Raw genomic sequence first — 19,985 nt, forward strand, 5'->3', positions numbered from 1 at the left:
AGTAGAAGACTGAATCATGATTGAAGAGATTATCTAGTCTCATTTTCACTGATAGACCTATGTTGAATTGTTTCTTGAGACATATGTTGAATTGTTTCTTACATTTTTTGGAGGGGGGTGGTGAGGCAGTTGGGGTTAAGTGACTTGCCCAGAGTTGCACAACTAGTGAGTATTATGTGTCTGAGGCCGGATTTGAACTCAGGTCCCCCTGACTCCAGGGCCAGTGTTCTATCTACTGCACCACCTAGCTGCCCCTTGAATTTTCTTATTGTTCATCATGCCTGTCTTTAAAATCTAAGCTCAGTATTGTCGCTTATCTTGGAAAGCAGTGAGTTTCCACTACAGCTACAAGTCTGGACTTTCCTAAGCTTTATTCAGATTTTCCTTTTTATACCTTGTCTCACTCCAAGTATTTGTAATTTCCCAGATATTATTAACATGATTTTATACTACTACGTAACCTATCTGGGAGATCATGGCAGTGGTTTTCACAAAACATACTTTTGTGAGCTTTAAATTATGGACATTTTAAGAATTTTCTGTTTGAGTTTTTATTTTCTATTCCAATTTAGAGAGAAAGGACTGTTTAGTGTTGCTGTGAGGACAGAATACAGATTGGTCACAAGAATACAAAGAGAAGTTGGTCTTTGCAATGTCTAGACTGCTAGTGCTGCATATGGACGGTGGGATGGAAAGTTGATTTGACTCTGAAATCAAGAGGGGGGAAAGTCTAGAGCCATTTGGGTTTGGGAAATGGCGAGCTCATTCTCCTGGCACTTTGCCAGCTGCCATCGGTCTTCTGTTTACCTTACCATCATTATAGATCATTGAGATGCCTTGGACTGTGGCCTTTGCCAAGAGCTCGGGAGAGATTCTGCCTGGTACTAGGGGAGAGGAGAAGGAGACAGCTAGTGCCTAACGTAGTTAAACCTTTCTGTTAAGTAAAATCAAGCAAGTTGGGAATAATTCGATTTCATTTGTTGTTTACAGTTTGTTTTCGTTAGTTGTCACATTCTGGCCTTGGCTTACAGAGTGAATGCTTTAGGCTACGAATTTGTCCTATATCTTCAGTTTCCTTAGTAACTCTGATTTTAATGATTCACCAACATATTAGGTTTGTCATTTTAACACTATGATAAGCTCATGAGAGTTGGGCCTTCACATTTTTAATTGGCTTGCTTTCGTACCTTTTCTCACATCTAGGTTGTCTTCATCTCTTTGGAGTCTCTTATACTCATCTACTTAAGTAGCTAAATAGGTTTCAGTAACTCATAAATTTCCTAGTTACAGCAGAAGACAGGGTGCGATGTATTTGAACTTATTTAATAAGGCCGACTAACCTGTACTGTATTGGCTATAACGATGGTTTCCTGACCTATAAACCTTGATAATAAATATAAGAAACATGTCTGCTCTGCATTTCTCTATTCCATTAATTTAAGTGATTTCACATCAAAATAATCTTGAAAGAATAACACAGTTGAGACTTGGTTTAAAAATTAAACTTTTTGATCTGATGGTCATATGCATTATGCTTTTCTCTTTGATGTTTTTCTTAAATGGAAAGTGATGCCATTTTCTTAATGATTTACACTTTGTCATCATTTCATGGTAATTAATAAGCCCAAGGGAAATGTTTTTGTTCACACAAAACCTGTGGTTGTCCAGACCAATGGTTGTAGCGTTGACTAGGCTGCCTAATAACTTCTCTGGTGAGTCCCTGATCATTTTGCATAAAGTATTTCTGTAGGAAATGAGGCCAACTGATAGGAGAGTCTTATTGATAATGGGGTGAAATATCCAAAGGCCAGAAATTATTATACTATAATATTCTGTAACTAAGGTTTAGCTCAACAACAAGCTTTCAGCAACAAACTTTGAATTCTGGGTCAGTATATTGAATAAAGAGAAAATGACGTGCAACTTAATCACTTCCCAAACTTACAAATTGTTTTCATGGTGGCATGAAATGGCAGGTACTATTGCTGTAGGCAGACAAGGCTTATAATTGAAATGATTTGTTCCTGGGCCACATGGCAACTTGGTGGAGCTAAAAGAAAGCATTTAATTGTGATGATTCTTTGATCTTTTCCTTCCAGAATCATCTTCAGGAAATATAGAATTTCAAAGCTGGAAGGGACCTTAGAAATCACCTGGTTCAACCCTGTCATTTCGGAGAGCAGTAAAGTGGCTCTCCCCAAGTCATGCAGCTAGTTAATAGCAGGGCCTGGACTGGAACTGTGGTGCAAGGGTTCAAGAAAGGAAGAAGTGTTTATTAAACACCTGCCATGTTCCAGGCACCGTTAAGTGCTTTTACAAATATTATCTAATGGGATTCTCACAACCACCTTGGCAGGGAAGCACTATTATTCCCCCATTTTATGGTTGAGGAAACTAAAGCAGAAAGAGATGAAGTGACTTGTCCAGGGTCACACAGCTAGTGTCTGAGGCTGGATTTGAACTCAGGTCTTCCTGACTCCAGGCCCAGTGCTTTATCTAAACACTGTGTTACCAGCTGCCTCTAAAGGCCTGTTTATGAACAGGCTCCCTGTGCTGAGCCGTATTGAGGAACAACTCGCATGTTCAGCTAGGACATGTGATGTGTAAATAACCATAGAAAACAATTGAGGTGTTGACCCAAAAATACTTGCTTAGAGAAATTTCAGGGCTGAGACCTTACTGGTCTGTTCACTGAAAAGGACTTCAGGCATTCAGTTCATTACACACGTATTAAGCACACACAGGGCTTGTGCTGTACTGGCCAGAGTGAAAACCTGCATGTCGCTTAATTGTGTTCTGAGATTAATGTGAAGCAGAGAGACAAGGACATAGTGTCATTAGGTGTCATTGAAGGTTTTCTGAGAAAGGAAGCCAGTCCAGCTTTTGTATGTCTTAAGGTTTTGTAGAAAGGCAGATGGAGAGCTTAGGTACCTCTTGGAAAGAATTAGATTCACTTTCTGATCTTGTAAAGGTAGCCTACCCTGCTTCCTTCTTCTAAAGGGACTTTTTTTGCTGAATGTTGCTGGGTTTAGTTTTTGTTTCTGTTTTTGGCCAAATGGATGCTGTGTAAAGCGTGTCAAGAAGCTGCCACAGCCGCTTTTGTTTTTCTGTCTTCTGATAGATGGTCTCCCTTTAATCCAAGGGAAGTAGAGCTGTTGACATGTGAGCCGGTTGCACTGAGGGTCTTAGTCATGTATACTTCCCTGAAAGTGGCAATCCTAACCTTCCCCTGCAGTCTTTGTGCTTTTTCCTGAAGCCTCGTTCCCTTTGGGCACTGCTTGAACATCACAGAGAGTGGTGTCTTAGCCAGGGGAGGGAATGTCTCATTCACAGGCTTTCTCACCTTCTATAAACTTCATCCTCCTAAGACAAGCCCTCATGCCACTGTTTGACAGAAGTGAGTCAGGACTAGTCATGGTTTTGGAGAACAGCATGGCCTCTTCTGGTGCCAGTGGAACTCTGTTCTTCCCAGATGAGAAGCACGTCCTCCCGGTGCTCCTTTGATGTTAATGTAGGTTGTTGGCACCAGTACTTCTCCTCCTGGTACTCATGAGTCTAGATGAGTCTCCCTTGTGGGATGTGGAAGAGGAGATTGAGGCTTCCTTCTTTTCTGTGGCGCCTCAGTGGACTCTCAAGGCTGAGAGCCTGGCAGATGGACTCTTTGCTTAGATGACACATAATGCGAAAAGGTGGAATGTGTGCCTTGAAGGATGAAAAGGGGGTAGGGGCACAGCCCTGCTGGACTCTGCATAACAAGTTAGGACAGCTTGGAGAGGAGAAGGCATCAGGCCATCTTTGAGTGCCCTGGCTCCATTGTTGTACAGCAGAAAAAGAGGGAGAAGAACCGTTCCAAGTGGTAGACGGACTTCCCTACTCTCTAAGGACATTGGGTGCCCCTGCCTCAGCACTCTTCTCTTTTAGGAGCTCTGCGTTGTGGGTCTCCAGTTCTATGCATCGCTGCTCCTTGGAATGTATCATAGTGGAAGGAAAACCAGCTTTCGAGTTTCCTGTCCTGCTCTGGCACATGCTGGTTTTGACCCAGACAGGTCCCTCCACCTGCCTGTTGGTGCTCTTGGCACCTCCTGGGCTGCATTGGGAGTTTCCTAATCCAGGCATTCCCAACACTTAGCACAGAGTCTGGCGCCTAGGAGGCGCTTAATAATTGCTGATTGACTGACCACATCAGTGGATTCTTAAGTCCGATGCTGGTGCCCTAGCTATTATTACTTTTACTCAGCTCAGTAGTGAGATTTCTCTTTGTACAAAAATGGGTAAAGTTACCACCCAGGATTATTACATCATTTCCTATAATGCAAGTTACTGTGGTAACGCCGGAATTAGGAACCAGAGGAACCCTATTTTGGCAGCTTCAGCCTGAGGGGAAAAGCCCTGGACTGGGAGATTGAGGTCCTGCTGTCCTCCTAGGTCTCTGTGACCTACCCCTCTCTGGGCTTCAGTGTCCTCTGGCTTGGAGAAAATGGCCTTTGTGGTCCCTTCTGTCTCTAATTCTATGAGCCTTTGGATTTCAAGCTGGTACTTCTAGGATGAGGATTTAGATGAAAATTTTCTTCAAGGCATGTCTGTTTCTTAAACCTTTTATTGTATCAATAGTAAGATGTGATTAAGCTTTTTAAACATGAAGTTCTTGAGTAGATGTCTTCAGGTAAATTAAAGGAATTGACCACATCACAGTTTTTTCTGTGTTTATGTTATTGAAGCCCAGAGGCTAATATTGGGTGGGAGCAGGGTGCAGAGAGATAATGCCTTTTAAATTGAAAAGTCAGCTGAGTATAGCAGCATAAAATGTACCTTTTTGAGATAAGACATTCTCTTCTTTTAAAAAATATTACCCCCCCCACACACATTGCATGTTCAGACAGTTTTTAGCATTCATTTTTTTAATAAGATTTTGAGTTCCAAATTTTTCTCCCTTTGTTTCTACCCTTCCCTCTTCCTAAAATGGTAGGCAATTTGATATAGGTTATACATGTGCTATCATGTAAAATATTTCCATATTAGTCACAGTTGTGAAAGAAGAAACATCAAAAGGGGAAAAAAACTATGAAAAAGAATAAAGTTAGTGAAGAAAATATGTTTTGATCCGCATTCAGAATCCATCAGTTCTTTATCTGGATGTGGAAAGCATTTTCCTTTGTGAATCCTTTGTATTTATCTTGGATTATTGTGGTGTTGAGAAGAGCTAAGTCATTCCTAGTTGATCATCACACAGTGTTGCTGATACTGTGTATAGTGTTTTCCTGGTTCTGCTCATTTCACTTTGCATCAGTTTGTACAAGTCTTTCCAGGTTTTTCTGAAATCTGCTCATCATTTCTTATTGCACAGTAGTATTCCATTAAATTTATATACCACTTGTTCAGCCATTACTCAATTGATAACTATCCCCTCGATTTCCAATGTTTTGCCACTTCGAAAAGGGCTGCTATAAATACCTTTGTACATGTGGGTCTTTTTCCCTTTTTTATGATCTCTCTGGGGATACAGACCTAGTAGTGGTATTGCTGGATCAAAAGGTATGCATAGTTTGGTTGCCCTTTGGGCATAATTCCAAATTGTTCTCCAGAATGGTTGGGTCGGTTCACAACTCAACCAGCAGTGCATTGATGTTCCCATTTTCCCACATCCTCTTCAACATTTATCATTTTCCTTTTTTGTCACATCAGCCAATGTGATAGGTGTGAGATGGTGCCTCAGAGTTGTTTTAATTTGCATTACTCTAATTGCTGCTGCTTACTGTTTGTTCTTCATTCTCAAAGAGGACCATGCCATCAAGGGAGGTGATGCCATGACTTGCAAGTGAATTGAATTTAAGCAAAGGAGGGCTATGCGGAGTCACCAGCCTCACTTTCACCTCCAGAGTCATCTGGGTCCAGTGGCCAGATACAGATCAGGACAACTGGAAATGGTCCAGGATTCGGTGGGAGACCTTGGCCCAGGGGTGGGGCCTTCTTGATCCTCAGGTGCGGCCTTTTGACTGAGTCCAAGTTTTACCAAACAAATCCTTTTATTAAAGGGATTTGTTCTGTGAAGTTTGGATTCAGTCAAAGGGCCGAAGTTGAGGACCTAGAGGGTCATGTGTGGCCTGCGGTTCCCCACTCCTGCCGTGGCCTTTTCAAAGGCCAATTGAGGAATGAGGCCTTTATCAGAGATGTTTGCTGTAAATACTCTTTCCCAGCTTTCTACTTTCTTTCTAATCTTGGTTGCATTGGTTTTATTTGTGCAAAAGTTTTTAAATTTAATATAGTCAAAATTATCTATTTTACATTTTGTAATGCTATCTCTTGTTTGGTCATGAACTCACTTAACTTCGCCTTGAAGACTTTGGCTGCTATACCACTTGGTGCATATATGTTTAGTATTGATATTACTTCATTGTCTATGGTACCTTTTAGCAAGATGTAGTTTACTTTCTTAACTCTTTTACTTAGGTCTATTTTATTTTTGCTTTTTTTTTTTTTTGAGTGAGGCACTTGGGGTTCAGTGATTTGCCCAGGGTCACATAGCTAGTAAGTGTCGTGTGTGAGGCTGGATTTGAACTCAGGTCCTCCTGACTCCAAGGCCAGAGCTCTATCTACTATGCCATCTAGCTGCCCTACTTTTGCTTTTTCTGAGATCAGGATTGCTATTACTGCTTTCTTACTTCAGCTGAAGCATAATGGATTCTGCTCCAACCTTTACTTGGTGTGTGTCTCTCTGCTTCAAGTGTGTTTCTTGTAAACAACATATTGTAGGATTCTGGCTTTTGACCCACTCTGCTATCCACTTCTGTTTTATGGGAGAGTTTGTGCCATTCACATTCACAGTTACTAAATGTGTATATCTCTCCATCTTATTTTTCCTCCTGTTTGTCTTCTTTCATCCTTTCCCTCCTCCATGTGTTTTGCTTCTGTCTATCAGTCTGCTTTCTCTTCTGTCAGTCTCTTCCCCCCTCTTGTTCTCCTACTTTCCTGTCAGTAAGACAGATTTCTCTATTCAACTGATTGTGTATATTATTCCCACTTGGAGCCAATTCTGGTGAGAGTAAGGTTCAAGTGATGCCGATCGACCACCCTCCCATCTTTCCCTCCACTGTAATAGGTTTTTCTCACCTCATGTGAAATAATTTGCCCCATTCTATATCTCCCTTCCTTCTGCAGCCAGTGTACTCGTCTTTCTCATCCCTTAATTATTTTTTATGTCATTCCCTTCAATTCACATTATACCCATACCCTCTGTCTATGTTTATTCTTTCTAGCTGTACTATTAGTGGTACATTTTTAAGAATTACAAGTATCATCTTCCCATATTAATAGTTCAATTCCATTGATTCCCTGATGTTTTCTTTTCCGTTTTTACCTTTTTAGGGTTTTCTTGAGTCTTGGTATTGAGATCTTTTTTTTTTTTTTTGGTTCAATTCTGGTCTTCTCCTTATGAAAGCTTAAAATTCATCTATTTCATTGAATGACCGTTTTTCCCCTTAAAGTAGTGTGCTTAATTTTGCTGGGTAAGTGATTCTTGGTTGTTCTCTGATCCTTTAATGTTACACCTGCTAAGTCCTGTGTAATCCTGATGGTGGCTTCCCAATGTTTGAATTGTTTCTTTCTGGCCACTTGCAGTATTTTCCTTGACCTGCTAGTTCTATAATCTGAGTGTAATGTTCCTTGGAGTTTTTATTTGGGGATCTCTTTCCTGAGGTGATCAGTGGATTCTTTCATTGCCTGTTTTGCCCTCTGGTTGCAGGATGTCAGGGTAGTTTTTCTTGATAATTTCTTGAAATATGCTGTCCAGGACTTCCTTTTGATTATGGCTTTCAAGTAGTCCAGTGATTCTGACATTATCTCTCCTGGATCTATTTTCCAGGTCATTTGTGTTTCCAGTGAGGTAGTTTACATTTTCTTATTTTTTTTATTCTTTTGAATTTGTTTGATTTGATTGATTCTTGATGTCTTGTAGTCATTAGCTTCCACTTGCCCAATTCTAACTTTTAAGGCGATCTTTTCCCCAGTTAACTTTTGTACTTCCTTCTCCATTTGGTCGATTGAACTTTTTAAGGAATTGTTTTCTTCAGTGGATTTTTGCACCTACTTTTCTTTTTGGCCAATTCTACTTTTTAAGCAGTTGTTTTCCTTTTCTAAGCCGATGACTCTTTTCATACTTCTCCTGCATCACTCATTTCTTTTCCTAATTTTCCTTCTACCTCTGTTATATGATTTGTTTTTAAGCTCCTTTTGAGTTCTTCCATGAATTCTTTCTGGGATTGAGATCACTTCCCATTTTTCTTTGGGGTTTTGCCTAAAAGGTATTTTGACTTTGTTTTCCTCTTCCGAGTTTGTGTCTTGATCTTCCCTGTCACCATAATAACTTTCTTCAGTCAGTTACTTTTTTTTTTTATTTTTGCTTTTTGGTGAGAAAATTGGGGTTGAGTGACTTACCCAGGGTTACACAGCTAGTAAGTGTCAAGTGTCTGGGGTCGGATTTGAACTCGGGTCCTCCTGACTCCAAGGCGGGAGCTCTATCCACTGCACCACCTAGCTGCCTCTGGTCAGTTTCTTTTTTTTGTTGTTTTTTGCTCACCTTTTCCCTTTCTTTTAAATTTGAGTTCTGCTCTGGGGGTGGAAGGGGCTTCCTGTGTCAGAGACTGCAGGCCCTGGCTGTTTACCTGGTGCTGCACTGAGGTTGCCTTGAGGCCCATGGGGGACCTTCCTGGCTGGCGCTGCTGGCAGCTTACCTGGTGCTTAGCTGGAGTCCTAGTGCTGGTGTCTGGTGTGTGGCTGAGGCCAGTGGGGTGTTTCTGAGTTTCGCCAGGGCTATGCTGAAGCATGGGGAGGTCTGGCTTCTGGAGGCTGCCTATTTGCCCAGGGCTTTGTGGAAGCTTGTGGCAGTGGTGGCTATCTATTTGCTTGGGGGGCCCCCCAGGGTTGGTGGCTCACATTTACCTGGAGCTGTGCTGAAGCACTTGGTGGCTCTTGGAACTGGCCTCTGCCCAGTCCTCTGGCTATGCTGAAGCACAAGGGCGGGGCAGGGTATGTGTGTGTGTGTGTGTGTGTGTGCGTGTGCGTGTGCGTGTGCGTTGGTGTTGGTTTTTGTCTGCTCCACCACACTGGGGCGTAGGATCTCGTGCTGGGTTGCTGGGATGCTTCCTGTTCTGGAATGCATTCCCCCTTTACCTGTGTGAGATAGACTTTTCTTGCCAATCTACCAAGTTTCTTAGGCTAAAAGATTGTTTCACCCCATTTTTTTCCTGGTTCTGCTGTTCCAGAATTTGTTTTGGAACACTATTTTATGGTTGTTTGGAGGTGAATATGGGAGAGTTACGGCAATTTACTGCTTACTTCGCCATCTTGGGTCTGGGAAGTTCCAAGTGAGCTGGCATAGTGCTTGTAAAGTGATATTAGTGGGGTTTGTGGTCGACCAGATGGATGTTTCTTCCAGTTTTTCTTAAATATACATTTGTTGCCCTGTTTATCATGTCATGGAAGTTGACATATAAGCTGAGTATATTGTTTACTTTGTGTACTTCAAAACAAAGATTTTTAAAATCAGTGTATTGTGTAATTGATGTCTTTTATTTCAACAGCAACTCTTACCTACGATACTCTCAGGTTTGCTGAATTTGAAGATTTCCCTGAGACTACAGAGCCTGTCTGGATATTGGGTAGAAAATACACCATCTTCACAGGTAATAACTGTTCTAGAGGCTTGTCTGCCTGTGGTAATGTTATATTTTGTAGAATAGTTTCCAGCTAATCAGTTTTTGAATATCATTATATCATTTAAAAAGTAAAATTTTTCACAAGCTAGATCGTTAATTACGGAAACTCTGTATATAACGTAGTTGTAATTCAGTGGATGCATTCAAGGTGATTTGAGTTCAGAATAAAACTTATTACTTATGAAGCTTTGTGAGGGACTTTGTTTTGTGGTTATTTTGTTTTTTATTAAGAAGTTATAAAATTCTTTCAGAAAAAGAAGAGATCCTTTCAGATGTGACTTCTCGGCTTTGGTTCACATACAGGAAAAATTTTCCAGCCATTGGTAAGCAAAGTAGTTTTAATATACGTACAATCGTAGTGTTCATGCAGCCTCTCTCTGAGTGGGTGCTCTAGGTCCCTCCTCTGACATGCATGAGCCAGTGAACCTTGCCAAGCCACTCTCAGGGGCTCAGGGCTGTTGCTTCTGGGGGTTCCTTCATTGTAGGTTCCAAAAAAAGAGAGAAGATGCATATTCCTGGGTTAGTCTTGCTATTTTATTTCTTTCCCCATGCATACATTTTAAAATACATGTAAAATGTAAGAATGTGATAGTTTAAAAAGTATTAATCTTATGTTTTTGAGAACAAGCACTTGTGTGTGTCGTCTTCAAAAAACATAATTATTTTCTCCCTCTAGTATACAAAGTACAGCGCCAAGTCCTGGGTGGGATGTTAAGTCCAACTGGTAGCCAGGCTAGGAATGTATTTCATGGCTCCTCCGGAACTGTAGAGTTTCCCATCTCTGAGACAGTTAAATCATAGAACTTCAGTCTTCTTCTAGAATTGAGCTCCATATTTCAGAATTGGAAGGTGCCTGAAAGGTAATCTGGTCCAACTGTCTCCATTTTAACAGATGAAGACCAGAGACACTGGTCATATCCAAGGCCACACAGGGGCCAGATAGATTTCTTTCTAAAATCTTGTAGATTGTTAATGGTCACATTAGATTCTTTTGTTAAGTTCTTGATTCTGATGAAGTATAAAGACTTCTCTTTGTTACAGCCAAGAAAGAGGTGGAAAAGTGTTGGATCTGAGCAGGAGCAATTTGTATCTCACTGCTGCGCTGACCTTTAGGGAGAGGCATTTGGGGCGGCAGTATAAACATAGCCATGAACCTTGGTGGACATCTTACACCCTTCTCCTCTCTCCGTCCCCCCCCCCCATCTCTGTGATCCAGTGACACTGGCCCCCTCGTTGTCCCCACACAAGACACTGACTCTGTGCATCTTCATGCCTGTTCATCCTTATCTTCACCGCCGAGCTTCCCTGGCTTCCTTCTGGGCTCAGCTAAAGGCCCGCCTTAGTGCTAGGGCCTTCCCTCTGTGGATCAGCAGCATTTCATCCGAGTGTTATCTTGTCCATGCTCAGTTAGGAGCATGTTGTCTCCCCCACGCGAATGGGAGCTCCCAGAGAGCAAGGCTTGGCATTTGCCTTCCTGCCTGTCCCAGAGCTTAATCCAGTGCCTGCATACAGTTGGCACTTAATGAATTAGCTGACTGACAGACTAGTTACTAGTCTGGGTGAGTGACTGCAGATATACAGAGAGAGAGAAAATGCGGGCAAGCTTCGTTTTACACAGTGACCCTTTTACACAGGAGTGTGGATTAGAGCTGGAAAGGGGCCTTATAGGCCCTTTAGTCCAGCCCCTGATTTTGTGTGTAAGAGACTCGCCTGCTTTGTGTAGGCCTGCCCTGAGGGAGCTTTGCATTGTCAGTTTTGCTGAGGGATTTGCATTTTTGAGGGCTGAAGGTCAGCACAAGGTACTTGGCTCTCCTGGCTAACTTCCTGGATTGTGACCTTAATAGTTGCTATTCTCCTTATCACCAAAACAGAGAATAATAGCTAGCATCTGTATCCTGCCTTAAGGGTTGTGCTTTCCAAATGTTATCTCATTTGATCCTCACCCAGCCCTAGGAAATAGGTGCTGTTGTTATCCCTGTTTTACAAAAGACAGAATTGAGGGAGACTTAGGTTAAGTCACTTCCCCAGGGTCACATAGCTAGTGTCTGAGGCCAGATTTGAACTCAGGTCTTTTTGACTCTAGGTCCAGCACTGTGCTGCTTAACTGGAAATACTTTGCAGCTTATCAGCACGCTTCCTAAAACATATTAGAATTGATCACAGAGGAGCAGCTAGGTGACTCAGCGAATAGAGCACAGGACCTGAGTTCAAATCCGGCCCCAGACACATAATACTTGCTAGCTGTGTCACCCTGGGCAAGTCACTTAACCCCATTGCCTAGCCCAAAAAAAGGGGGGGGGGAATTGATCACAGCACTCCAGATGTCATATAACCAAGACTGAATAAAAGAGAACTATCACCTCCCTAGTCCTGGACACTTTGGTAAACCTAAGGGTTTAAAAAAAAATGAAGGGATAACTTGAGGAGTCTTCATTTAATAAAGGCCATATGGAGAGGAGAGCCTTTCTACTTGACTAGAAATCTCAATGTCAGAAAGGATAGGCTTGAGGTGGCCCCTGGAAAGGCTCTGGGCTGGGTAGATTATGACTCTACCAGATCCTAAACATTCAGAGAAGGGTTGTTCCTTTCCAAATTGTTCCTGTGATGGTCCGATTGGCTTTCAAAACAGGCATTTAAAAAAAGCCCATCTGGCTACAGTATAGCCATATCTCTTTAAAGGTTTTTGTTGTTGTTGTTGTTTTCTTGTTTTTGGCCAAGATCCATATTGTTGACTCTGAGGGGTTCAATATCAAATCCATTCTCAAAGGATCAAGATTTGCCAGTGTTGATTCTCTTGTGTTACAGATTCTGAAGTTACAATGATTCTAGAATTACAGCACCATTATAAGTTAAAGCCTTCTAAAGAGGACTGTGCTGTTTGAAGGAGGTGCTGCTTGTTTCATCTGCATTTAAGTTCTGTTGTGTTTTTTAAATTAGTCTCTTTAATTTACAGTCCCATCTTTACAGCCAGTACACTTAGGTTGGCACAGAAATCCGAGACAGGACTTGAAGAGGAGGTGAGTTCAGTTGCTTGAAGGCCTTGAGGGCGCTGATGAAGACTGGATTATTTATCTCTGTCACACCCCAACAGCTGAAACACTCTTGCTGTTTTATTTTCGTTTCCTCCTTTTTTTTTAATCTCACTGGAACACGTTTTAATGTGAAAAGAACGTTTCTTGATAATGGGAGTGACTTATTAATGCTTAAAGACAGATAACACAGATAACGGTGACACAAGGATGGCCTTCATGGGAGAAATAACGGGAAGACTGTTCAAGTAGAGGGCCAGCCTGCCTAGAAAGGGGTGCCTTGGTAGAAGGAAAAAGTTCCTAACCACTTTAGCTCTCCCAAAGTGTCCCAACGTGGCCCAGGTACAGCAGCCACTTAGATTGGAATTGGAGGGGGTCAGGAGTTTCTTTACCCAGATTGAGGGCTTTTGAGTGCAGAGATGAGGAGGCCTCAGGTGGAACTCTATGGGATACTTGTTATCTGTAGTAGCATGCAAGCTGATTCAGCTGGCCAATTTGGAATCTTTGACATACATAGCAGGCACTTAACCAGTGTTGAAATTCAGTGTAGTTTTATGCTTGAAGAGGAAGTGGCTTTGAGTTTAATCTTATTGCCCTTAATTCCCAGGAAGTTACTCAGTGTTCTTGATCCCCATCCATAAGGTTACACATAGCTCCTGGCAGCTCTTGCCACTGGATGCAGAATCCATGTTGTATTTTTGTTTTGATTGGCATTTGTAAACAAAACTTTAATCTTCCTTAAGCATATTTTTAGTTAGTATTGAAGTTGTTATCCTTATTTCGACAGCTGATACTACTCTGACCAATTCTAGTAAGCTCTCTGGAATCAGTGAGCACGCTTGCCTAGAACCTGGGACTTGTGAAGCACAGGTTAGTAGTGCAGTCCTCACGACCTGACTGTGCTTTCTTCCGTCGCTGCAGACTTGGTCTTCATTCTGGCCAAACATCTTAAAAATCTACGCTGTTGGGTGGAGGGAATGGCCCTTTGGACCGATTCACAACTGTTACTTAAAAAATGTAAACCATATGCCCCATGGTTAGTCTTATCTCTTAAATGGATTGATATATTTTCATAAATATTATGTATTTTGGTCCTTGGAGCCTCTTTCTCCCAATTCCTGTAGGCCAAAAGTAGTCATCATCAATATGTTAGCATATGTTATATGTACGTGTATGTGTGTATTGACGTCACAGTTCCCAAACTTTTTGGTCTCAGGACCCCTTCACACTGTTACAAATTATTGAGGACCCTCCAAAGAGTTTTTGTTTGTGTGGGTTATAGATATCAGTATTTACTATATTAGGAATTAAAGTTCTTTAGTGACATTATTAAAATGGTTTAACCTTGCAGCCCTCCTGGGAGGATCTCCTGGGAGGATCCCCTAGGGGTCTCCCACGCCACATCGCCACAGCATTGTACTTCGAGAAGCACCATTCACCTGGACAGAATGCGCAAAAAGAGCGAAGACTCAGTTGCCCATGTAATAGACTGGCTTCCATCATCCTGCTTCTTGGATGAACCTTAAACACTGTTTCTCTTCATGATTTCAGGGGGGACGGGCCCAACCTCAGACACTGGCTGGGGCTGCATGTTGCGCTGTGGGCAGATGATCTTTGCTCAGGCCCTAGTCTGCAGGCACCTAGGCAGAGGTGAGCTACAGAACTTGGTGTGTGTGTCTGTGGTTTGGGAGGGGCCTGGTGGGCTGGTGTTTGTATTTTGTTGGGTTTTTTTTTTTTTTTTTTTCCAGTTTTCATCTTTGGAAGGAGTTACAGTTTTGTATACTAGAGTGCTGAAAAAGAACTATTTGCAAATATAACAAATATAACAAATTTGTTTTTCTTGATAAGAAGTATAGCACATGGTTAAGAGAAGGGCTTAGTAGCGCATAAAATTCATCGCAGATCTTTCCGGGATTTAAAATTAAATTGATAAGTATACATTTGTTTTTAAGAAATTCTAAACCAGTAAAGTTATGCACTTTTGGCTTCAGATTTGTTCTTGTCTGGTAGTATAAGTTTTGAAATGTTTTCATGTATATCTTTGAGGCATTTAATACTTTTTTATCAGAAATCAAATATATCAGTTTTCTCACTTTTTTTTTCATATCTGCTTTTCACTTTAATGAATACAAAACCCATTCTCCATAAATTCTCTGTTGAAAGGAAAGCTTTTTTATGTATCAGACATCAACTGGCACATTTTATGAGGTCATTGAAATAAGGGTAGGGTGTATGTGTATGAGTGAGAAAGAGAGAGAGAGAGCTCCGAGTCAGAGCCAGAGCCTGAAGAGTTGGCCCTTAACTTCAGAAAAAGGCTTAAGTGACTCTGTTTTGTGCCAAACGGAAAACTACAACATGATGGTACAGTGACATTTGATCAGCTCTTTTAGTTCCTTTCTCAGAGACCATCAGTTGCATCTCTAGCATGGTCCTAAAAGCAGTTCAGGTATTTGTCTTTTTGCACTCTGGGCGCTCAACAAATTTCAGACAATAGATGTGTTTGCTCTTTGTAACCGTGAATCAAGTGTGAGTCACTCTTATGATTCGTGGAAGCCATGTGATTGTTTAGCGTGCGTGATCTGCCTGCTTGTCTCTCTACCATTGAGCAGCTGACGATTTTTACAAACATGGATATAGAAAGATGGAAAAGAAGTGAAAAAGTGATGTAACATTTGTTTTTACTTAGCCCAGCTCTCTTTTCTCAGGAAAAGTGCTTGCTTTGTAGCCAGGCAGGCTTTTTTCCCCGTAGGCCTCTTCCTCTCCGTAAGCTGAATTTAAATTCTGGGCTGGGCCCCATTTGTCACCCTGTAGAAATGTTCTGATTGTCCCTCTCCTTTGGGCACCTGAACACTATGGGAGTGACTTGGGCATTGATTAAACTCATAGGAATGGAGTCATCCCTGTTAGTGGCATGCGTATACTGTGTCTTAAGGGGCTCTGCCTCGCACTAAGTCGCCTCATCGCTGTTTGTGGCCGGATTGTCCAGTTTGCTGCCCCTCTCACCTCTTTCTCCTGCTGCTTCTCTGGTTGTGGGTGAATCAGCTTGAGATAAAATGTTCTCTTTTACGTTACATTCACTCTGTGTTGCCAAGGCTGTTTCTCATTGGTTAGTATCACAAAATCTCAGTGAAGATTTTCAGCGACCCTGACCTCGGTGTGTGTTTCTAATAGACTGGAGATGGAAGCGGGGGAGGAGGCAGATGGACAGCTACTTCCGTGTTCTCAACGCCTTCACTGACAAGAAGGACAGCTGGTACTCCATCCACCAGATAGGTAGGAAAGGCATCTGGGGGGTCGGCAGCTCCTTGGGGAGAGCCGGCGGGTTTTTCCTTTCTCGTCTAGGAACATCTTTAACTTTCTGGGCTGGTGTGATTAGAGGCACGTGGGATTTGGAGTCAGAAAACTAGGATTCAGGTGCCAGCTCTGACTGGTATTGACTTTGCGACCTTGTGCAGGACCCAGCATGCCTCTGTGTCTCAGTTTCCTCTTCTGTAATAGGAGAGTGCCTGTGCTCCCATCTCATAAAGGAAGGGGCTTCTGTTCTAGGAGCTCTCTGTGAACAGCCCCTCAGAGGGCGGAGCCTTCTGCAGGGCTGATGTCGGCAGCACATTTAACTAATAAAGAGGGACTTGCCCTGACAAGAATGGTGGCATGTTGCTGTTTGAGAAGAAGCCACGTGTAAAAAGTATTGCCTTTGGGGTGAGGATGTTACTTGGCTTTGTTTTCTGTGGGGAGCTAGCGCTTTCTGCCTATACAGATATTATCCTCCCTCACAGCCGTGAGAGGTCAGCGCTGTTATTGTGACCCCCATCTCATCCCCTTTCCATAGCTTTGCCACAATCTCTGCCTCCTGACAAGACCGCCCTTCTCTTTGAGTGGAAATAGAGCAGCTCTTTCCTGTCCCTTTCCTTTGCCTAGTAGTTTTTGTGAATGTTTGTTACACAGGTTTCTAAAACACCTCATTCCAAGTAAGACTCAGCTATGTTCCTAAGGGATGTTAGAAAAAAGAAGGATATAAACGTGACTAACTTGATTCTTTTTGATGCAGCTCAAATGGGAGTCGGAGAGGGCAAATCTATAGGCCAGTGGTACGGACCAAACACAGTCGCACAAGTACTCAAGTATGTACTGAACTTTTATTTTGTTTTTTCATATCTTTTAGGAAAAGCAGTAATGGAACTCGATTTTGAAAAACTCTTTCAAGCTTTTCACTAGGCCATAAGAGCATCAGAAAACATGCTCAACTGTTAGTATTGTTTTAAAGTAATTAAAAAAAAAAACATTGTTACCCTTAACATTTGTTGAAGGGGCCCTTTCCGTGCTTTTCCAAGTGATTAATCAATCATTCCTAGAGTGTTTTCCAGCTTAAAATGAGAACAAAATTGACTGAAATCCTATAGTATTTTGTCTTACGAGTAGGCTCTCAGTACTGTGATTTCAGGGGATGTAGGAAGACCTTAGTTCTCTTCTTCTTTCACCATAGATTTCCCCATCTGCTGGCTAATGCCTAAAATTTCACTCTTATAGCTGTGTCCCAACAACATAAAACAGTATTTTTGAAGCTAATTTGGTCATGAAGCACTTGGGCTCGAATTATATTGAAACAACCCACAAATACAGGTGGTCTGAGGGTGGGGACTATAGGTGTCATTGTCAGACTGGTCCATATGTGTTCAGTGAACTTGATAAATGATCTTTATATTTGTGGCATTTGGGACAGAATGACTTGAAAGGCAGAGAAGAACCCTTTTGACGTAGCCTATGCTCAGAGCGTGGCTGCCAGTGAGAGCCTGCTTGGTGTCTGTGGGAAGGGGGCCTTCTGTGGGAACTGACCTGTGACCGTTTGTGGGGAATGAGGATGTAAGAGAGGTTAGGTTGGACTCCTTCCCTTTCTCCGGAATTGAATGACAGGTAAGAAGAAGAAGGAAAGAGGATGTTGGACTCACAGACTCACTCCTAAGGAAGCCCAGGAATTCTCAGATGAAGTCAGGAAGGCTGTCAACTCCCCTCACCCAGCCTGGGCTATTCAGCCTGGCCTGGCCCGGCTCTGCCTCACTCGTTCTGTCTGCAGGTGCCATCTTGGGCTTCTCAAGCTTTCTGTCTCTTCTGTTTTCTCCCACTGAAATTAAAAAAAAAAAACCTTAAACTTTTAGAAAGCTCCGTGTTACTAGTATTGAAATTTTCTCATGGATCCACAACTCTGATCATGGAATGTCTGAGAGCTCAGTTCAAGCAGCATGGGCTTCGATGCTGTTGAGGTACGTGATCCCCCAGGGGCTAGGAAGGTGTTTTTTTTTTTTTAAATCAATTTTATTTTATCTTCAGGTCTTCATTATCTCTTTCTCAGCTTCTCATCTCCCTCCCTTACATTGAGAAAGCAAGAAAAACAAAACTTGTTAAAAACATGTGTAGTCAAGCAAAACAAATGACTACGTTGGCCATGTCCCAAACAAATGTCTCAGACTGCCTCTGCATCCATCCCCCTCTGTCCACAGGTGGGCAGCAGATTTCATCATGAGTTCTGGAATTATGTCTGGGCATTGTGTTGATCAGAGTTCCCATGTCTTTCAAGGTTACTTATTTGTCTTTATAATATTGTTATTCTGGTTCTGCTCACCTCACTTTGCCTCAGTTGATACAAGTCTTCCTGGGATTCCCTGAAACCATCCCCTTCTTATCTTACAGCACACTAGTATTCTATCACATGCATATACTGTAACTTGTTCATCCATTCTCCACTTGATGGGCACGCCCTTAGTTTGCTGTTCTTCCCCATCTCGAAAAGAGCTGGTATCAATATTTTTATATGTTTGGGTCTTTTTCTGCTTCTTTTTGATCTCTGAATTATGGACTTAGTAGCTGTCTCACTGGACCAAAGGGGATGCACAGCATTTTGGGTGGTGTTTCAGAGTGCTTTCCAGAATGGCTGTGTCGATGTCCGGTTCCACCAAGAGTGTAATAGTGTGCCTGTCTCCCCACCACCTCCAAACTGGTCACATGTGGTGGTGCTGGCCAAAGAAGTGAATGACTATTCACAGATGAGCAGAAAAGAGCAAGCCCTGGGCAGAATCAGGGAGGGGAGGAAGGCTCAGGGCCTTTCCGCCTTTCTTTTTCCCTTGAGTGGCATCATTTCCGTCAAGCTAATAAGCCACTTTGAGGGTTCTGATATTATTATTTAAGTACGCCTAGACTAAAACTTACATTAACGTGTTATTCCTCTCCTGGTTGTTTTTGGTTTGGGGGTTTTTGTTAGTGAGGCATTTCGGGTTAAGTGACTTGCCCGGAGTCTCCCAGCTGGGAAGTATTATGTGTCTGAGGTCAGATTTGAACTCAGGTCCTCCTGACTCTAGGGCCAGTGCTCTATCCGCTGCGCCACCTAGCTGCACCTGTTTTTGTTTTCAAAGTCTCTTCTTTCTTATTGTGGGATGAAAGGCTTTGTCTTCTGTTAAAAAAATCTTTCTTTCACAACGTGCCTGAAGCCCTAAGGCAAACCAGCCTTCGAGGTTAACTGTATCCTCTTACCAATGCTTTCATCATAGGACCTGGATAACCTGAGTCCAAAGAGTCTTGTGCTCTGCTTTGTTCCCCTAGGCTATAGCTACTGAGGGCTTATTTCTTAGTAGTTTCTAGATCTATCCTCTTGTCATTGCATTCTTGCTGCTTCGGAATGGAAATCTCGAGCCTCCCACACCTGAGCACAGATCCCTACTTTGTGTCTAACCCTTCGTCTTCCTTCTTCATCGGACACTTCCTTTAACCCTAAATGCTCCCCTCCCATTCTTTCGCTTCATCCCTTCTGGATGGCAGGGCTCTTGGGTTGTATTGTCCCTATCCTTGTTCCTGGATGTCTTCTTCTCTTCTCTTAACTCCCTTTCAGATGTTGGGGATGGGGGGAAAGGAGAATCAGGGAAGGGAGCCCCTGTTGTAGCGGAGTTGGATAGAGGACAGTTGTCTCTTATGGGTATGGGAGTGCCAGTTTTTTACATGTTAAAGAAACTGAACACTGATATTTAGAGACCCTGGAGGAATAATTACCAGGAGAAAGTAAATTTAAAAATTTTTTGGCTTTTAAAAAAATATTAATTTCAGTTCTGTATGTGAAAACTGCTGATCATTTATGCCTGGTTACCATGCAGTAGTACAGTAATGATTTTGCATGTCATTGATCTATGTCCAGTTAAAACAATGAGCCTGATTTGGGTGGGTGGCTTAGGGGCTCAGTCTCATTCCTCAGGAGCCAACCCTG

At 42.3% G+C, this 19,985-nt stretch overlaps 1 protein-coding gene across 2 annotated transcripts in view; it reads left to right on the top strand.

Moving 5' to 3' along the window:
• The window catches only part of ATG4B (autophagy related 4B cysteine peptidase), a 37,736-nt gene that overhangs the window by 5,331 nt on the left and 12,420 nt on the right, over positions 1-19,985 (top strand). Inside the window, exons 2-7 of one of the 2 annotated variants that reach the window (XM_027875761.1) lie at positions 9,576-9,677; positions 9,962-10,033; positions 14,291-14,389; positions 15,911-16,012; positions 16,788-16,860; positions 17,893-17,997. In XM_027875761.1, the coding sequence (XP_027731562.1) occupies positions 9,576-9,677; positions 9,962-10,033; positions 14,291-14,389; positions 15,911-16,012; positions 16,788-16,860; positions 17,893-17,997 (553 nt within the window). The remainder of the gene's footprint in view (positions 1-9,575; positions 9,678-9,961; positions 10,034-14,290; positions 14,390-15,910; positions 16,013-16,787; positions 16,861-17,892; positions 17,998-19,985) is intronic. The other variant, XM_027875762.1, reaches the window with a different exon arrangement.

The sequence above is a fragment of the Vombatus ursinus genome, unplaced genomic scaffold (assembly GCF_900497805.2).
Source record: "Vombatus ursinus unplaced genomic scaffold, bare-nosed wombat genome assembly UNPS02014810.1, whole genome shotgun sequence".
NCBI lineage: Eukaryota > Metazoa > Chordata > Mammalia > Diprotodontia > Vombatidae > Vombatus > Vombatus ursinus.